Consider the following 20,665-nt stretch of genomic DNA (forward strand, 5'->3'; position numbering starts at 1 on the left):
CTTTGGTACAAACTCTCAAACCACGCTGAACAGCATTCACTGCTGGTGTGTGACATGTATTCAAGCAGGAGCACTACATAAAAAAAACCTTTAGCCAGATAGCTCAGCACAGGCTGCGAGTTCTGTAGGACGCTCTACATTTATTAAAACAAAGAAGTTCATTGGAACACTGCACTTCTTGAAGATGATTGAAAAGGTGTAACAATTTTAAATCGGTTTTACAAAATGGATAAAGGTTTAAATTTCAATATACTATTTTGTATCAAAAAATACGCCCATGGCTCTCTTCCAGGTGCCTCTTATTTGCCGTCTTTTGTGGAAACCACTCTCAAAAGTAAAGCTAGCCATCTGGATCAAACCATAGACATCCTACGGGAGTCCTACAAGATCATATAACCCCACTGTATCGTATTAAAAACAAATTTTGAAGTTTGTGTATTGTTACACCCCTACACTCTTAGAAAAGAGGGTTTCCAGGGTTTTTAGTAAAGAAAATGGCTCTATATAGAACCATACACAATCAAAGAACCCTTTGGATTATTAAAGGGTGCTTGCATCGTGAAATGGTTCTTCAGATTGATGGAGAATGTGTTGTATATGGTTATATATAGCACCAAAAAAGGTTCTGCTATTGTTATGATGTCAAGCTTGTAATTATAGAAGAACCCTTTTTGGTGCTATATAGAACCCTTGGAGAACATCTTTAAGTAGTACTATATAAATAAAGAAGAGGAAAGATTTAAAACAGGTACTAACATTACAAGATAAACCAATCATATTAGTCAAAACGCCTGGAGCACACAGTTTTATACAAAATGCTGACCGGTTTCACAAGCTGATGCCAGACCCCTGTTTTCAGTAGGGTCAGGGATCAGTTCTCTGGACCACATGGGGGCTCAGAAACAGCTTAGTCAACTGACCAAACGTACCAAACTCTCAGTGCAAACAGTTTCTGTTCCAGAAAGAACTTTACGTGTGAAAACACGTATGTAGAGGTGGCCATATTTATTTTGTCAGTTATACTTTCTTCGATATACATAAGCCTGTACACATACACACATTTTCATGATTCATCCAAAACAATCTGATGAGAAACAATCTGGGAATCAGCTGCCTGCTCTGCAGATCGCAGGGCAAGATAGTCGCTGAATACTAAAGTTCACGTCACCAGCGGTTGACATACTTGGCCACACTGAGTGACAAACGCAACCACACAACAGGCAGAAGTGTGGTTGGCAAGATTACGAAATAAGTACAAGTTGCAGCATATGTGCAGTTACAAAATCATTCAAATCAAATATCTTACTTTGCTTCTGCGTTCCTCACGTCCTGTAAATGAGTTCTGCAGCAATAGCTGTCTATCTTACCCACTGAGTAATCAGCTGGTTTATATCCTCTTTTTTCTCTCTCTTTCACTTCCTCTCTCGGTCTTTGATAGTGGCTGACATGACAGCATACTGAACAGGTGTCCGCTACCTATAGCAACAGTGTTTATAGTAAAAGCAACATTTTAATTTCAGATTATTGTCTGTGAACTCAATACTTGAGTATAAAACATTGTTGCAAAGAACTCAAGTAACCACTATTCACCTCATATTACTACCGATATTTCCTGATATACACGTTTGCTAGTCTAATTCACCATCATGCACCACCCACAAACCTGTACGGTATGGTATGTAAATACTAGCAACTGTTCCAAGGCTGGACAAGTTTTACAGAGCAGTGAGGGAGAAATGCCCTATCCAACCTAATGTCCCATTCAAGCTGATGTATACAGTTGGAGTTTGGAGTCGTTACAGTGTAGTTAAAAATGTAATGCTACTCAGCTGGACTATGTTGTATGTTGCAGCTTTTTGAAACTAGGCAGTTTGGAAATGACAATGAATGTGATATAATGCCAAGGTTAGCTTGACTACATGAAAAAAAGATAAAATACATTTGATCTATCCTGAGACTGTGACCTTTCATAGGCATAAGAAATTAAGAAACGCATGTATGACACGTGAGTGGATCATGGATAGGCCAGTTGCCTTGAAGCTAGAATAAAAGAACTAATCCAAATTTCATTTAAAATATGTTAAACAGATCTGTTGATCTTTTGTGGCAATATTCATAAAACATATCTATAAAGCAGACACAACATTTTACATATTAAACACTACTTCGCAGTATTGATAAAGTTCAAAGTATCCTAATATGAAATGATATTTAAATTTGTATCAAGTCAACGATTTCATGCTTCCTAGGTACTGGTACTCTGCGTACCATCGCACAAATGAGAGGCAGGTGCGGTGTAAGTAATTAAGGGATTGCCAATTGTCAGCATTCCTTCTGCTGCAAGCGACAGGAGAGCATGGAGCATGTGTGCGGCCAAGGCTGCTGAAGCTCAGATCAGTGTGATAGAGCACCTCCTACAACGATGCCAGTCTGGTGTTCCCACCACGCTGTCCACTCCGCCGCAGGAGGCCCACAGAGAACAAGACGTGTGACGCAAGTTGCGCTGGCACAGAGTTCGCTTGCTGCCACATTCTCTCTCAAACACACACTTGTACTGCAGTCTGCTCCAGTCCTGCTGCCTAAATTGTGTGTGCATGCAGAGCTAAAGCTAACATTTTAATCTAACAACAAAAAGTTGGCTGCTAAAGCCATGCACAAAATGCATCTTGGTGAGATATGATGTGTCTCCAAAAAAAAAAAGCAATGAAGAGAGTCATTAAAGTAAATGAGTCATAAACAGCCCAAATGGCAGAAGCTTTTGTTCAGGGAGAGGTAACAAAGCCACAAACAGACGACAACACAGCTGGGATATAATTAGTCATTCATTTCTCAATGTTATTTTACAGGAACACAATCATACTGCAAAAAAAAATCATTTTTTTAACATCAGGAGGCTACCTAGCCAACAAGATGAACTCTACACCTCCAATTTTCCATAATGTTCAATTTCTTTTATCCTGTCCTGTGCACTGGGGAAAAGCAAGTGAGGACCTGAATGACAGAGAGCTCTTAATAGCACAACCAAGTGTCACAGGAGCAACACATTTCATAACTGTTTGATGGAGGGAGAAAACGCAAGACGTCAAAAGAAACTGTCAGATGTGGCACTAAAAGGAGAAGCACAGCTCCAGTCATCAAGTCCAGAGTTTCTATATAAAATTTGTGTGAGGGGGAAAAAGAAGCTTTTGTAGTGCTTACTGCTGGAGTAACACACTAGCGAGAGAGAAAGAGAGAAACAGAGATCTGGCAATAAGTGCACAAGTCAGAATGATTAAGAAAGGCTCTTTTGTTGCAGCACATTTCAAGGTGTGAAAGCCCACAGGGTTCAGTAGTACGAGACGGAAAAGCAGCTGCCACACATTAGGGCCTAACTGATACATTCAATATTAAGGTTAGACATTCGATGTTGAGGTTAGTGACGCACCAATCCAACATACCGAACTGATATGAACAGTAGGGCTGAACAATTTAACACATTTTTTTCTAATTGTGATTTTTCTGACCAATACTGCGATTTACACATGACTGTTTTCTAAAAATGAAGCTCCAGGCCTCATTTTTACCAAGGAGGGTTTTTTGGGCCTGAGGCTTGAATCCTGTTGAGTGCCTGAGTGCCAGTTCATGAACTCAGCATTATTAGGTTAAATTTTTCTACTTAAAATTTAAGAATAGGACTGCATACCAAAATGTAACACTTTTATGGTATTGCCCAAAATACATTCTGGATTGTTCAATACCAAATTTCAAGTAGCCAGTCTATTCCAACAGGCATGCTTGTTCCAAAATCTAGACTGTTGACTGGCCTGTTATTTATGCCAGGGCTTCTTCATTACTCTGCAATGTATTACGGCTTTTAAATATACCCATTTGCAGCACGGCACACTCATTTCTAGTTTAAGCCACACCCACTTTTGGTTTGTAATGAAAAGAAAGTATCAGTAATGATATAGTTATCAAAACATTTTAATGACACCCAAACCTAGCTAAGAAAACTTTGAATAATCTAGGATATAGTTAAAATGGAAGCTCTTGCAATTTGAAAATTACACTCTGTCAAAGTACAACTGATCTAAACATGATTAATCATTCAGCTTTAATAGACATCAGTCCGATGTGACCTATCCACATTCGAAACTGTTTCTTAGTCATGGTCAAGATAAAGTAATATATATATATATATATATATATAATATATATATATATATATCTATATATATATATATAATATATATATATATACACACACACACACACACACACACACACACACGTCTGTAATAAACATACTTTATCCATACATCTGCACAATCCTAAAAAAAATAGTACAATAGCATCTACTGTACACTGATCCTCATATGTTGCTAATGTCAAACACAGATGCCTTAAGTGAGCTCTGGTATTGGATTGGTACACTATATCAGCCCATAGAGACTTCAAACATTGGAATTGGATTGGATTGGATTTGGATGGGAAAATCCTGCCATTAAAACAGGTATTTAGTGTCTTGTTCTATATAATATACAACAAAGCACAAAGACGATGTGAAGTAAACCATTCATTACTAAGGATTCACTGCTCTCATGCTAGGCCTTAAAAAAACCGCTAAGCTGACAATCACCACTTGCACTAACATGTCGGTCAGTAAAGCACCATTTAACTACAACTTTTGGAATCTCAATTTTGCACCATATTAAACTGTATTGGCCAATTTGATTGTAATCATAATTTTTAGGTTGTACCACACTGTTAACACCCAAACTGGTCTGAAAATCCTCCGAAGTGAAATCTTTCAATTTAAACTGAACAAGAGGTTTAAAAAGAGAGAAGTGGGTGAGCCAATGTGGTTCCCTAAAGACAGTAATCAAGACGTAGATCTGCCTTTCAAAAAACCACCTTGCCTCACATAGTGTCTGTCACCTTGTAGCATAATCTTCAGTGTCATTTCCTACACACAGTTACAGCCACATATTGTAAAAACAAAGTGGTGGTTTTAACATTGCAAAGATGCAATCTGAAGACACAAAACATAACACGCAACAGATGAAACTTGATAGTAATCAATATGTTACCTTGGCCTAGTCTGAGCAGTCATTTTAGAAGGACAGAAGTGATACAAAGCAGAACAAGGCTACATCCAGGGCTTGTTTAGACAGGTCTTAAGACTAACACCTTAAAGAATGTTAAATTATTGGTAACCACTCAATACAATTGGTTACTTAAGGTTTCAGACTTGACAATCTATAGAAACGTCTATCATTTGTGACCTTCCAAATAACTTCTGTGAAAAGAGTTCTAAGCTTAATGCAATGAAATTGTCTTTCTCCAGAGGACAGGAAAGGACAGGACTGGAAAGGATAAATCCAAATATGACAGCACAAGAATAAATTTGCTCTTGCATGTTGTATTCCAGCATCATGTCACATGATACTCTGAAATCTTTGAGATGTATTCTGAAAACACAGATGATGTACAAAACATCACCATCAAATTCTTGTAGGCAGTTAACCGTCTTCAGATTTAAATCATAATAACAAATTGTATTTTTATCCATCTTATCCCTACTCCACCAAACTTTACTGCTTGGCATTATGCATTCCAGTAGGTGTGGTTCTCCTGGCATCCACCAAACCCAGATCTGTCCATCAGAGTGTCAGATCGTGAAGCATGATTCATCATTCCAGATAACACATTTGCACTTGAGTCCAGAGTCCATTGGTGGTGTACTTTACACCACTTCAGTTGGCGCTTCATTTCATGAAGCTCCTTATGCACAGTTCTTGTGCTGATGTTGCATCCAGAGGCAGTTTGGAACTCTGTAGTGAGTGATGCAACAGAGAACAGGTGATTTGCACACACTTCGGCACTTGGTGGTCCTGCTCCGCGAGTTTGTGTGGTCTATTGTTTCGTGGCTGAGCTGATGATGTTCCAAGAGACTTCCATTTCACAATAATAGCACATACAATTGACTAGGGCAGAAATTTCACAAACTGGCTTGTGGAAAAGGTGGCATCTCATGACAGTGCCATGTTTAATGTCACCAAGCTCTTTAGTATGACCCATTCTACTGCCAATATTTGCCTATGGAGACTGCATAGTTATATGCTTGATTTTATACACTTGGTTGAAATGGCTGAAACACATAACACTTTTACAGGTTCATATATATCCCATCCATTTTTGGATGGCACTATTGGAAACAAGAATGAAATGCTGATAGGAGCAGATTCTGGTGACCAATTTGTTGGAGCTAATTATTTAGATTGTTGCTTTACCACATCATACCTCATTTGCATAAAGTTGAGAAAATCCAAACTCTGTTCTTCTGTTGCCTGCTAATGTGAATACATGGTACATTTTTGCCATGTTGTTTAAATCTTGCTGATGTCAAGACCAAAAAAGTCATTAATAATTACTGCATTGTCAGCAATATGCAGACCAACACACCAGGCTCAAATTCTTTTGCCTGATGAGCCTTAGCACCTTCCTCAAGTATGATCTGGTTTACTAAGTTGACAGAACATCATTCCAAGAGCACAAGACCTTGACATTATTTCAAAGAAAACAAGAATGTACTGTTCAATTATTTTAACAATGGTTTAACAAAGTCATGCGGCTGTATAATCAAATATAGTCTACAAATGCGAAATTGCAAGCATATTGCATTTTGAAATAAATTCTGAATTTAATGCATGCAGTACAAACAAGTAAAAAAGTTCAACACAGAATCTTACCATGGCGATGTACTATGGCTCAATTTTTTCAAACCCTAACATACCATTAGTAAATAATGTTAAAGTTTGTTTAGAACCAAAGTCATGTGAGTAACATATACAATTTGAAAGAACACTAAGCTTTAGAAGAAAACTGAAAAATCCTCAAGATTATACAACTGTCACTATGTCTACTAAATGAAACATCTGCAGCTAAACAGTTTAAATGTATGCTGCTCTTCTACAGAAGGCACCAGGGTGCTTAACTATGTCAAACACAAACTACAGATAAGCCCAACTGTACTAAGCTGACCTGCAGTAGTGAGCTTCACTATATGTCCTTAATAAGTTTGTTGACTAAGTTGTCTTTTTTTTTGGGAGTTTGTTCCCCCTTTGCTGCTGTAAAAGCCTCTGTTCTTATGGATTTGATTGCATTCAGCTAAAAGACATTAGTGAGGTCAGGTACAGATGATGGACGATCAGTTCTGGATCACAAATTTCACTCCAACTCATCCCAAAGGGATGGAGCTCCACAGCCCAATGATGGGGGACTTTATTCCCCTCTAGCTGTCACTTGGCATCAGTCATGGTGACCGTAGGCTCATGTGCAGCTGCTCCGGAGTGCCCCATTCTTTGGCAATGCTTTTCGATGGGGGTTATACAAGCTGTGTGTGCGTAACTAAACACAATGGGTGCACCTTAGAGCATCTGAATTCACTAATAAGAAGCAATGTCTGAATACATTTAGACATACTGAGAACAAAATCAAAAACTTGAGGCTTACTCACAAACCACACTGCTTACAGTCGCTGAGCAAGAGTCTCTGCTGAGATTAGTCCCAAGCATCAGTAGTGACCTGGGGGTATTTCATAAGCAGCCTGATGAGCCCAATGATCTGACAGACTTATGTCTTACTGCAGGGGTGCCTAATCCTGGTCCTGGAGATCTTCCACCCTGGAGAGTCCAGATCCAACACACCTGGCTGTGATATTTAGATGCCCCTGAAGGTTTTTGTTACCTGGATCAGGTGTGCTATATTTTGGTAGTTTTCCAAGACCAGAATTGAGCAACCCTGTCTTAAAGGGCCGAAATCTGATATTTTTCATGCATTTTATTTTTTTTCTTCTTGTGGTACACCTGTGGCGTTTGTATGTTCCTATGCACCAAAACAGTCTTAGTTCATTTTTACATGGCTATTTTCCTACCTCTCTACATCCCTTTAAATTAAACAGGCTGTTTTTTGTTAGTGTGCAGTTAATAAGCTCTGTTCTGATTGGCTGTGTATTCTGCCTCATTCAAAGGCCTTGTTCAGACTGCCAACCCAAATCTGATTTTTGGCCTATCCAGATTGTTTCCATAAATATTTGTGATACTTTGGACAGCAGAAAACCTATTTAGCAAATCAGACTCAAACTACATTTGGAGGGGCTTTGAAATGCGATTCCAACCTGATTTTTACAGATGTGTCTCAGTGTGGACACTCTGGCCACTCAAAACAGATTTCAAAGTGTCTTTTGTGTCACTCGACAAGCAACAACAAACAACTGTCAAATCTAGAGTGTTGGGATTCAAGAAGAGCACCAGTGTAGCTACATAGTTACCGATGCCTACGCCGTTACCACAGCAACCTATGCAGATAGGTTGGTGATGTCTGGGCGCACAAATCTGATATGATTAGTTTCAAATAACAGTGCAGAGAGTCGTCATAAAAGATCAGATTGGAGAACCAAATCTCATTTGCCTGCAGTCCAGGCAGAAACACTCTTCATAACTTCAGAGTGAGTGGGCAGAGCTAAACTGCTATAGGCCGAACAGGTGGATTTATGGAAATTGTTTTTTTTTTGACATCACAAAAATAATGTATTCAAAAACAGGCTGTTTTAACTTGCTTTCCATATATGGGCTGTACTAACTGGAGAATGGTATGTTTTTAAATTTTAACAATGTTTACGTACTACATCAACACAAAAGCAAGGAAAATTCACATGACACTAGCCCTTTAAATCAACCTACTTCCTGAGAAATTCTTCTTTCTTCTTCTACTAAACCAGAAACTCCATCAAGCTGCGTCACAAACTCAACCTAGAACGGTATGTACTGAACCAGGACATCCCCGGGGCTTTTAAACTCAATCTACACTAATGAGCTGCGTACTAAAACCCCTGTGTACTAAGCCTGATCCGAATTTTAGTCACACGTGCGCCGACACGTGCAAACGCTATTAGAGCGACTGAAACAAAGAAAAGCTTACTGTATTCTGCCAAAAGTCACTTATTCGCCATCACAGTGCGCATACATCACGGCCCAAACACAGCATACAGTACCTAAACACGGCCATCTCCCACAAACGTAAAGCTCAGAGTAGTTTGTAAACAGTCGGATCATAACAGGAGAACTGACCATATTTAGACAAGGCACTTTTTAAATCGCCCTTCTGACTCAAAACAGAGTGCACGAGTGACTTTGCTAGCTTAGTGTAAAATGATTCAACTTACATAGAAACAAAAACTCTAAATGCCACCAAGAGGGAGTGAGGTTATTTAACTATCACACTGCAGCGTTAACTTGCACTGAAATCAGCGAAGAGAGACAGACGTTCATACCTTTGTTAAGGCCGGCAGGCTAGCAACATTTACTTCAGCCTCAGCTGATTGTTGTTACTATAAAATATTAAGATAGTCTGTCTCTACTTTGATTAACCTGTCCTATCAACGACAGCTAATGTCAGCAAACCATTCTGAAAAAGCAAGGTTAATTTTAATATTCGCTAAAGCGGCACTAGTTGAGTAGCTAAACATCTGACCAAAGTTAATCGCAAATGCCAACAAAACAAAGTGAGTCTTCATTTCCTCCGTGTTATATGGTATCCGCATTGTTCGTATTTAACTAGCTAAGTTAATGTAGGTGTTAACTGTGCTGCTCGGTGTCTTTGTTTATTGTGAGCCGACAGAGCTAGCGTGTTAGCTTACTGGCTAACTCTGAAAAATATTTCCAACAATTGTTAGCCTAGCTGGGTTAGCTAGCTGGCCGGCCAACGCACACACAAGAATAAAAGACTGAAAATCTTACCAGTGAAAGCCGCCCTCTCCGATCTCACTTTCGGGGCATGGAGCTAATTCGAACGGCTAAAGGTTCAGTGTCTGTATACAGTTTTGACTGGGTAGAAACTAATCGTGTAATGTGCGGTTTTCTTCTCCCTTTAATCATCCGATACCAGCTGCTGCTGTTACTGCTGCCCCAAACTGTCGGCGCTGAGCGGCTCCACACAGCGCTCTGCTCTCCGCTCCGCTCTGTCCACCAGCCGCCTCGCTCTCACTCCGTCTCCATAGGAACAGGGCGGAGTCAGAACTGCGCAGGGCAGAAAGCGTGTTTTTGTTTTCCACAATCAGCTGAACGGAGGAACGGAGCTACCAAGGGCGATACAACACCGAGAGAAAGGGGGTCATTAACCTCTATATTTACAGTAACATACTTACAGTAACACACTCCGTATACAGCAGTAACAAACTTACAGTAACATACTCAGTATACTAACAGTAACGTACAGTAAAATACACTGTGTACTTACAGTAACATGCTGAGTATACAACTGTAACACAGTAACAGTATACAGTAAAATACTCTGTATACTTTTACATTTACATGATAGACAATTTATATCATGATATTTAGTTATTCTGAGTTTTAATAAGATGGAACAGACAAAAAGCACAAGTAGATCCACATTACAATCATTTTTTATTCATGCTTCACATACTGCACTGCACTAAATACACTTAAAAAGGCGGCTAATTATGCTCTCTTTATAATGAATCATGCAGTTGCTGACCCAGAAAAGCGTACTGCATTATAATTTATCATGGTAACAATATTGTCATATTGTCCTCCTAGTAACATACTTGCAGTAATATACAGCAACAGAAACAGTATATCCTCAAATGTGAGTTGACACGAATATTAATCATACTTGTAAGAAAAGCAGTTTACTTTCTCCTCAGTTGCATTTCTTATTTCTGGAATACAGGGCGTTTTGGCACTCCGAGCGCTAGGGGGCAGCACAACAATATTACCACGAGCGCATGGTCATTGTTGCCATATTGAGAGAAACCCCTCATTTATGAAGCCTTTATCTTAGTTATTCTCATACTCACATAAACCATTAGATGTACATCAGAGTAATTTGTTAACTATTTAAATAGTGACTATTTGCACTATTAAATAAGCATCTGATATGAAGTAGAGGTCTTATTTAAGCTTCTGCACTGAAAGCTTCTTGCCATGACATTATTAAATGTCCTCCTGTATATACAATTACACAATAATAATAATAATAATAATAATAATGTGCCCAGGATCTCATCGAGCACATAAAAGGTAATACCTATATCCTTTCATACTTACATCCTTTTACACATTCTGAGTAATCTCAGTAGTTTAGTACTGTACATGCAATAAAGTAAACTACACAACAGTTTCTTGCCTACACTCTGAAACAGAGCAGACTATGAACAAAGTCATCACAAGTGTCAATATTTGAGAATGAATTTAAAATATTTGGTAAAATCATTTCACCTTAACACCAATCAACACTTCCATCATTTAGATGAGGCAGTTAAGGTAAAGGTACAGTACAATACAACAACGTGCAGGATGACTTTAACTGGATGAGGACGACACAGCACAGTTCTCCTGTTCAAGTTAAAGTGAGTGAAAGGTGAAAGTGAAGAGGAAGTGTGTTAAGGAGACAGCTACAGGAAGGACAGAATCCCTTAAAGAACAACTAAACTCTTGCACACTTTGCTTAGAAAGCATGCTAAAGTTTAATTTGAATGTTACAGGTGACACAGACTATTTCATTTCATTCGTTTCATTTCGTGCATGTGTGTATAAACGCATATCCATGCTCAATGCAGTTATCTTTTCTGAGCTGCAGTTTGTAAACACTGTTGTCCGTTGGTGGTCATCAAACGTAATAAATAGCTGAATTTCACTCTCACCGACTTGAGACAGATGCACTGCCCAGCTAGCACATAAACTTGTATTTGTTAAACATTACTGTTATTGGCTGACATCAAGCTAGGAGAGGAAAGAACACAAGTGTACCTGACTGCTGTTCCCACAATTCACTGTCATTGTGAAAGATGTCAAAGTTGTAAACAATGAGCAGCTTTGACATTAGGGGGAGGTGGGGCCCTTGATGGGCTTGCATAATTTGCGGGGGCCTACGCAACATAGTGAGTGTAGGGCTGACCGGCTCTGTCCAAGAGAGCATAATTTGACCTTTTTGTGTGGGCAGAATGACCCTTGCTCTCCCCATCACACAGCGTGATGCTAGACAACATGGGTGTCTATTAGCTGATGGAACAGAAGTGGCAGTTAGTGTTCTCCTCCAAGCGTGCTGAGCTGTCTAATGACATTAGGGGCCGCTCATCACGTCTTGGAGAAAGCATATGCTAGCCTTCGTTCTGCTGGCTTGGTAGTGTTGTGTGATAGAGGGAGACCTAGCTAGCAGGTGGAATTGTATGCGACTAGAAGAAAATTGGCTAAAAATAAATACAAATAATTTTAAAAAGTACAAAGAGGTTTGACAACTTTATGGACCCTTTATGGACAAACCACTGTTGTACCTTTGAGGGTACATTTACATTGTTTGTACCATGATAAAAGAAAAATGCACCTGCACAGAACCTTTATTTCTAACAGTGTATTAACTAGTGGTCATGCCTTATGAAGAAATAATCACTGTGTCACCTTAGTGGCTCCATAAAAATAGAATTCCCTGCTGAAAAAATAACAGAAACCATTACAAGTTTCTGATGGTTCCTGGTGTTTTCCAAGAGTCACTAAAGGTGTTCTGTGTTTTCCTGATGGGTTAATGTCACAGTGTGAAGGACTCTAATGGTTTAACAGGGGTTCTGGGACTGATTCCTAACACATTTGATGGTTTCCTAACGAGATCTAAAGGTCTACAGGAAGTTTTTTTTAATGGTGACCATTAACCTATTGCCTTTAGAAAACTTTGTTCTTATGGTCTTTTTTCATCACTCTATGTATCAGTGTAAAATGTCTAGGGGAGTGGCTTAGCTTGTTTATCTGTGTCAAAAGTAACGCTGCTGTACTAGGAGGGATCTGGCAACTCTGCAGAAAGACAATAACATGGCTTTTCTCCTGTCCCGCTGCTCTAAACTGTCACTGAGAAACGCGCTCATGAAAACCTACTCGGACTCTGCAGTTCGTCTCCGGATTCTGCCGAGCACCACCTGCATGTTTGACGAAGCTGTCGAGATAAAACTGAGCGGTTTGACTCCTCAGCAACGTGTGGAGTTACAGTCCAACCTTCAGGACGACAGAGGAGTTCGTTTCAAAGCTACAGCCACATATCAGGCGGACGAGAAAGGAGAGGTTGACCTGAGCCGTCATCCCTCTCTGGGGGGAACCTACACAGGTGTTGAACCGATGGGTTTGTTTTGGTCGATGCGGCCAGACGTGCCACATAGTATAGTGGTGAAGAGAGACGCGTCGACCCCCCTTAACTATCACATCGAGGCTTCTAGTGGAGGAGAAATCCTCGCTAAGGAGACCAATGAAAGGCACTTTACGGGCCCGGGAGTCCGAAGAGCTCCTGTGAGCGATGGCAGGATACGAGGAACCCTTTTCACACCGCCTGGTCAGTTTGTTGTCAGTTTTAGCTCCAGTCAGGGTCTTTTTCAGCGCCTCCTCGTGGTGAAGAATAAAATTACAAGTTTGATCTTATCAGTCATTTCTAAAATACACTGCATGGCCAAAAGTATCCAGACATCCTTTGTAAATAGTGAAGTATTCAGCTTGTATATTCTCCATAGAGGAGGTCTGCTAATAGAATGGGCTGCACATGAGTCTGAAGTCAACATGCCTGCTGAAAAAAGACCATTAGAACCTGATGGTTTTGCTTTCCAATGGGAATTGTTTCACTAGTTTCCTGTAGGACACCTTTGGATCCTATTAGAAAACCATAAAATGTATCTGGAATCAGTCCCAGGACAACTGTTAAACCATTAGACTGATTTACACTGTGATATCAACCCATCAGGAAAGCAAAATACCATTGGTGGGCATGACTAGGAACTAACAGAAAAACTTTTATGGTTTCTATGAAGCCCCCAGCATTGGGCTGTGGAGCAGTGGATCTGTGTTCTCTGGAGTGTTGTAGTTCCATCCAATACCTCTGAGATGAGTTGGAGTGGAGTTTGTGATCCAGAGCTAATCATTCAACATTACTAGCTGACCTCACTAATGCTTTTATGGCTGAATGCAATCAAACATCCTCACATCATCTTGCCTAAGACCTGTTTAGAAGAGTAGAGGCTTTTACTGCAGCAAAAGGGGACAAACTGCCTGTTAATACCCTTGTAAGCTTTGGATGAGCAGGTGTCCATGAACGTTTGGACACACTGTAGATATGTAAAAAAAAACATCCCATCTACATTTTATGCAACGTGCACCCAAATAAAATCCGTCTCTTCAGTAAAATGGGTGCCACATTATGACTGTGTATAATTTAACTATCAACAATATTCCAGTATAATAATAGCCCTGCAATCTCTGAATATAATCAAGTACTAGTAAAGGGAAGAGGTGAATGGTAAGGTTACCAAAACAATTCTATATGCGGTTCCCTGAATCTGCATGAATCTAAAGACTGATTTCTATGTAATGTGATGTTAATTGCTGTTAATATCTCTTTTACAGGAGAAGGCCCGTTCCCTGCCATTGTAGATCTGTATACTTTGGGAGGCATTCTGTATGAGCCACGAGCAGCTCTATTGGCAAGTAAAGGGTTTGTGGTGCTGGCCCTGGCTCTCTATGGTCACCAGGAAATGCCCAAAAAACTTGATAAGATTGATCTGGAGTACTTTGAAGAAGCTGTAATATTCCTGCAGAAGCTACCTGAGGTCAGTGGAGTAAGACGTTTTGGTAAATTGATTAGAAAATGTCTGTAAAATGTTAATAGGCTTATATATATCAGGTTTGCATGATACTTGCAGGAAATGTAATTCTGCCCAATAAATAGTGTGCAGGATTTTAGGCTTGTATCTTTATTAATGTCTGAGATACACATGTTTAAAAAAGTGGGCGTAGACATAAAATGAGTGCTTGGATAAGTTACTTTTGAACTATTGATGCATAGAGTTTTCAGGGATTATTATTTGGTTTAAGTCTTTGTATTTGGCAAAGTTCTATTTAACTAGTAGGCTGCAGAGACGTAGAAATGTATGTTTATATTTAATAGCTCAATTATCAATATCCACATTATATTTTTATCTACATTCCTTGTCTTTTTTTAGCATTTTATATACCATTTAGGTACACTTATTAGATTTACAATGACAGACAGTGGTCCATCTGCTTCTGTGCATCATTTATTAACTATTCATCAATGGTCAGGACCCCCCACTGGACCACCACTGAGCAGGTATTATATGGATGGTGGATCATTCTCAGCACTGCAGTGACACTGACAGGGCAGATCAGACACAGCAGTGTTAGTGGAGTTTTTTAAGCCACTCAGTGTCACTTCAGGACTGAGAACCAAACATATCCAGCCAACAGCATCCTGTGGCCACAGATAGCTGATGAAGGACTAGAGGATGGCCAACACAAAGTTTTTGTCTCTAACTTCACATCTGCAAGGTGGACAAACAAAATACGTGTGTTTATGTCGACAGTAAGTGGACACACCGCTGCATCTGATCCACTCATATCAGCACAACGCACATTAACACAACACCACCATGTCTGTGTCACTGCAGTGCTGAGAATGATCCACCACTGAAATAATACCTGCTCTGTAGTGGTCCTTTGGGGGGCCTGACCATTGAAGAACAGGGTGACAGGAGGCTAACAAATGATGGATAGAAACAAGATGTAATTTTAGAACCTCAGAGTGCACCTATACAGTAAGTGGAGCTGATAAATTTGACAACTGAGTGTAGATACAAGGTTGGTGTACTTAATGAAGTTGTCAGTGAATGTTTTTGATAAGATTTTTGATGGAAGCGAAATGGATTTTACATATTTAATGTGCTAAAATGTTACAATGAAAGCTATTCTATTTCGGTTCAGTCTTAAACCTTAGAAAGTTAGGCTTTAGGATTTTAGACTTATGAAAAAAGCCAGTCATTTGAGATGTGGGTGTACATATAGCATAGAATACACCCCTCTCCTTTCTTCCCACTTGACTTTGATAGACCTACTTTGATTTTCCTAGATGCAGTTTTAAATTTTAAGATACTGTTTCAAATGTTTATTTTTTCAGTTTCTCGATACTGTATTGAAATTATGGTTTATCTAAGACAGAGGTTTCTAACCCTGATCCTGGAGCACCCCTGCTCTATGAATCACACACTTGATCAAACTAATTAGCTCATTATTAAGCCTTTCCTGAGTTTGAGTGGGTCGCTTAGAGTAGACAAGATACTAAAATGTGCAGGACCTGGACTGGGGAACCTGTGCTCTATAACATACAGTGGTGGCCTAGGAGAGAGGACCACTTCCATCATCTGACAGTCACTAACTTCTATCTGATGTGGAAAAAGCAAATCACTGAATTATTGACTGTTTTCAGGCGTGGATGTTTCTGACTGAATTTGGCTTTACAGAATAAGCTAGAACATATTAATGACTTATTTACATACAAAATACATATTAGTTATGCAGTACAGCATTGTGATTGATTTGTATTTTACAGTATAACTGACATATTAGAAAATGGGCTCTTTTTAATGGTAAAAGGTAATTGAAATATCCAATGTGCTTCAGTGAGCATTTTTAGAGTAGTCCAGTATCTCCAATGTGGGGAAAAAAAACATTAACAAGCCATCAGATGTTATTTGTGCATCTCTTTTGGTCTTTAAACGCTCCATAACCAAAAGGTAAACAAAGCAGTTCCATGCATCTTTTGCCATAGCACTAATTTCAAGAGAAAATTTAGACCACATCTACTTATTAAAGGCTCAGTATCTCAGAAACTAATAATGATTAAAACCTAAAATTTTAAGCAAATCTGAGATGATTAGTCAGGAACTTTTTACCTGAAATCAGGTGGTTTGAGGTGGATTTCCCCAATACTGGTGAATCTAAGCGAAGATCTACAACAGATTAACAAGCTTATTGTGTCTCCCCCCACAGGTAAAAAAAACTGGGATAGGCATAATGTCCATCTCAAAGAGTGGAGAAATAGCTCTGGCAATGGCATCATTCCTGCCCAATGTGAAAGCCACTGTCTGCCTCAACGGCAACATTGCCAATGTTGTGTTTCCACTCCACTACAAAGACATGATCTTCCCACATCTTACAGCACATCTTGAGAGAATAACTGTAACTAAATCAGGTATCTTGGACATCAGAGATGTTCTAGAAGATCCCATGGTAAAGGAGAACCGTGCCAAGGTCATACCGATTGAGCGTGCCAGCAGCAATTTCCTGTTCATAGTGTCAGAAGATGACAGAAACTGGAACAGTGCCTATTACGCAGAGCAAGCTTGCAACATCCTCAAGGAACATGGAAAAACAAACTATGAAGTGGTGAGCTATCCAAAAGCAGGGCACTTCTTAGAAGTCCCTTACATGCCCCATTATTCATCTGGAGTCCACCCTGCAGTCAGCCAGGTGGTGGCTTTTGGAGGAGAAACGAAAGTCCATGCAGACGCACAGGTGGATACATGGAGAAGAGTGCAGGAATTTTTCAGAAAACACTTACAGTGTCCTCTTAAATCTGTGCTTTAGCAAGTTTAATTTAAAGTTTGCCAGCATTACAAAGCATTGTTCTGACATTATTTTCTACCAGTGAGGTAGGCTGTCTATTAAGGGTATTGCCTTACTTTGTTAATTAGATAGAGATAATAAAAGTACAGCAAATATGCTAACAGTGCCTTAAAGGAGATCAAAATACTCAGTTTAGCCTACTGTTCAATAGAGCACACAACGTGTGGTTCATTTCATATCTAAAACAATTTCACAAGATAGCTAAATGATATAGGCATCAAGAGAGGGCTACAATACTACTGTCCCCCTGCAAAGTATTCAGTAGACGCACAGGTGGATACGTGGAGAAGAGTGCAGGAAGTTTTCAAAAACCACTTATGATCTTGTAAAAGCATTGATGTTGCATGATGTATACGGTTGTGCTTCTTAAGGCCACAAGCCTCATTTTACCATCTAAAATTGAAGATCAAAACTTAATAGTTATGCAAACTATTGCTATATTAATATGTCTCGTTTGCTGTTTTTTCACCCATTTTCTAGTTCTGGCACTGAGTGTAGCAGCGAGAGTTGGGAAAGCAAGCTTAAGCTCACAGTCAAGTAAAAGTAATGTTACTTCATTGAAATACCGACTGCAGTAGAAGTGAAAGTATCTTCCAAAAAACTGCTTGTTAAGAAGCACATAAGTACCATGTGTAAGAGCACTACTTTAATGAGTAATCAAAATTTACTAGTTGTGTTTATAGCACCTACTTGTGGAGAATCTTCAGCCTGCTAAATATGATTGAATGAGCAAGCCAGTTCAGACACTTCACATCTAAAGTGTTTCAGTATTGAGTAACTTCTAACTGCAAGTCCTTACTGCATCCAGCATGTTTCAGCATAGCAGGTTTAAAATTATTAGGCTTCTGTTTTTGCTTCTTTTTTTTTTTAAGTAAAACATTTAATGCACAAAATGAGGAGTCGCAGAGCAAAACAGATGCTGTCATCAAGCTAACGTAATGAAATTAAACCAAATTAGTAACAAACGGTAATGATGTAATGATGAATGTGTAACTGAGTAAATTAGTAAACTCCTTTTCTAACATATATACCTGATTAGAAGTGAAAATACTATCATTTCAAAATATTCAGGGAAGTATAAATCCACCAAAATATTACTTTGTATCTAAGCATCTGTATCTGATACCAACAAAGATGCGCACTGTTATTTAGGGATGCACCAATATGGGAATTGTGAGCCTATGCTGATATCATTTTTCTATAATTTTTTATTGATCCTGATATGTAAAATTTATAGAATGTAAAAATTGTGACTACATCTTTCTGAATTCACTTTATGGAGAAATGTAACATGTATTTCTAAAGGGCCACAAAATCAATAAAATAAATATGAGCAAAATATCAGCAGATACTGATATAATTTCAATACCATCATGTTCCCCTTTTTTTACTGCAGTGGGAACAGACTGATAGCGTATTTCTTGTTAACATATAACACATTCACCAAGCCATGTTGCCTCATTCCTGTAATCTGAATGTATTTTTTTTAATTAATAAAGTTATTTGTCTTCAGATATTTCTAAATTGTAATGCAGTCTTCATGACTGCACAGTTTTATGAGATTCATCTGTATGAACATGGTTGAAACTGCTTATTTATGTATTTTCTGTCCGGATTTGTCAGGAAATCTGAGCGCACTCTTTTGCCTGTATGTAGTGCCACTGATGGCTGCTCTTCTGCGTATGAGGATTAACTGAAGAGGTCACTTAACCTGGACTGCTTAGAGGAAGCTGTGAAGAGTCTCGCTACTGATTAGCACAGATGGCCTTTTGCCCCACTTTAGAGCTTTGTGAGCAGTTAACTTGTTTCCCTTAGCTATTATAAAAGGTGAGTCAGTGTCTTTTATTCAGACCCAGATTAATCCAAAACCTAGAGCAAGAAGAATTTGTAATAGTGAATCACCACTGGCGTCACGGTTTAGACCAAGACCAGCCTTTATCCACGTGTGGAAAACTGAACTACGAAGTGGCTGCTCTTTCAAAAAAGGAAAGTCATACAAATGTTACTAAATGCAATGTGAAAACAAGGGTAGATACAGCTTCAACTATGAACCACACTGTTCAAAGATTAACTGACAATCCAGACTGGGTGGATTAATCAATTACTGAGATTCTACGTTTGCTCTGTTGCAGCTGAAGTCTATCTTGTATCAACAAACTTACTGTAATAAACACATTTTTTAACAGAAAATTACACAGAAGCCTCAATAAGTTAATATAAAAGGTAATCTTTTTCAGAATTTAGTGTGTCCTCTCTGCCTTTATTACAGCTTCTATTCTTTTTAGGAGACTCACTTTCAGTTTTTCAAAAAAATCTGCAGAGATATTTTTCCACACCTCCAAAGTTCAGTCTTAGAAGTTGGTTGTAATCATGTTTACAGCCCATTGGTGGTCAGCAACAACATTTTCATCAAAATCTTTTCAAGTTAGGCCTGGTCATCAATTTTTTTCTTTCTATTGTTTGTAATATTTGTCTTAGTTTATTTTCTAAAATAAAAGGCATTTAAAATCTATTTGAGTAGATTAAAAACTAGTTAGACCTTGGATGCAGGACAGTAATCTAGGTGGTCAGAGGGTGGACCAGCAGTGACATACAGTCATCAGTAGGGTGCTGACCTTATCAAGCCAGTGGAGCCATAAATTTGTTTGTTTTTTTTTCTCTTTCAGATCTAAAGCCAGAATGGAGCTTGACTTTCTATACTTTTGTACGGACGGCATAGTTAATTACAAGCCCTGCTGAAAAAAGACCATTGGGACCATTGGGATTAGTATTAAAACCTGATGGCTTTGCTTTCTAATGGGACTTGGCTTAATGGTTACCATTAGAGACCACTAGTTTCCTGAAAGACACGTTCAGATCCCATACGGAAACCATCAAATGTATCTGGAATCAGTCCCAGAACACCTGTTAAACCATTAGAGTCCTTTACGTTTACATGCAGCCTGATAATCCGTTAATAATCCGACTAATAGCTCAATCGGAATAGAACACGTCCATGTAAACACCTCAATCGGAATAGACTAGTCCGATTGAGGCCATTCGGAATACAATTTCTATCCGATTGAACGAGGTGGATAAACTTCTAAATAATCCGTTAAACAGAAGAATAATAGCCATGTAAACACCTGAATCCGATTACATTCCAATCGGAA

At 39.0% G+C, this 20,665-nt stretch overlaps 2 protein-coding genes across 4 annotated transcripts in view; one reads left to right on the forward strand and one right to left on the reverse strand.

The window, feature by feature from the left end:
- susd6 (sushi domain containing 6) overlaps positions 1 to 10,034 on the reverse strand; it is a 38,534-nt gene extending 28,500 nt beyond the window's left edge. The window contains exon 1 of one of the 3 annotated variants that reach the window (XM_036581998.1): positions 9,780 to 10,034. The gene's annotated coding sequence lies outside the window, so the exon portion shown is untranslated. Of the gene's footprint in view, positions 1 to 1,306; positions 1,645 to 8,961; positions 9,748 to 9,779 lie in introns of those variants that run through there. The other 2 variants (XM_036582000.1, XM_036581999.1) reach the window with 2 other exon arrangements.
- A 2,762-nt stretch (positions 10,035 to 12,796) lies between these two features.
- LOC118815697 (acyl-coenzyme A thioesterase 5-like) lies at positions 12,797 to 19,025 on the forward strand. The gene is made up of 3 exons (XM_036582001.1): positions 12,797 to 13,377; positions 14,439 to 14,641; positions 16,878 to 19,025. The coding sequence occupies exons 1-3, from the start codon at positions 12,867 to 12,869 to the stop codon at positions 17,472 to 17,474; spliced, it is 1,311 nt and encodes a 436-aa protein (XP_036437894.1). The 5' UTR covers positions 12,797 to 12,866; the 3' UTR covers positions 17,475 to 19,025.
- Positions 19,026 to 20,665: the final 1,640 nt, after the last annotated feature.

This window comes from Colossoma macropomum, unplaced genomic scaffold (assembly GCF_904425465.1).
Source record: "Colossoma macropomum unplaced genomic scaffold, Colossoma_macropomum, whole genome shotgun sequence".
NCBI lineage: Eukaryota > Metazoa > Chordata > Actinopteri > Characiformes > Serrasalmidae > Colossoma > Colossoma macropomum.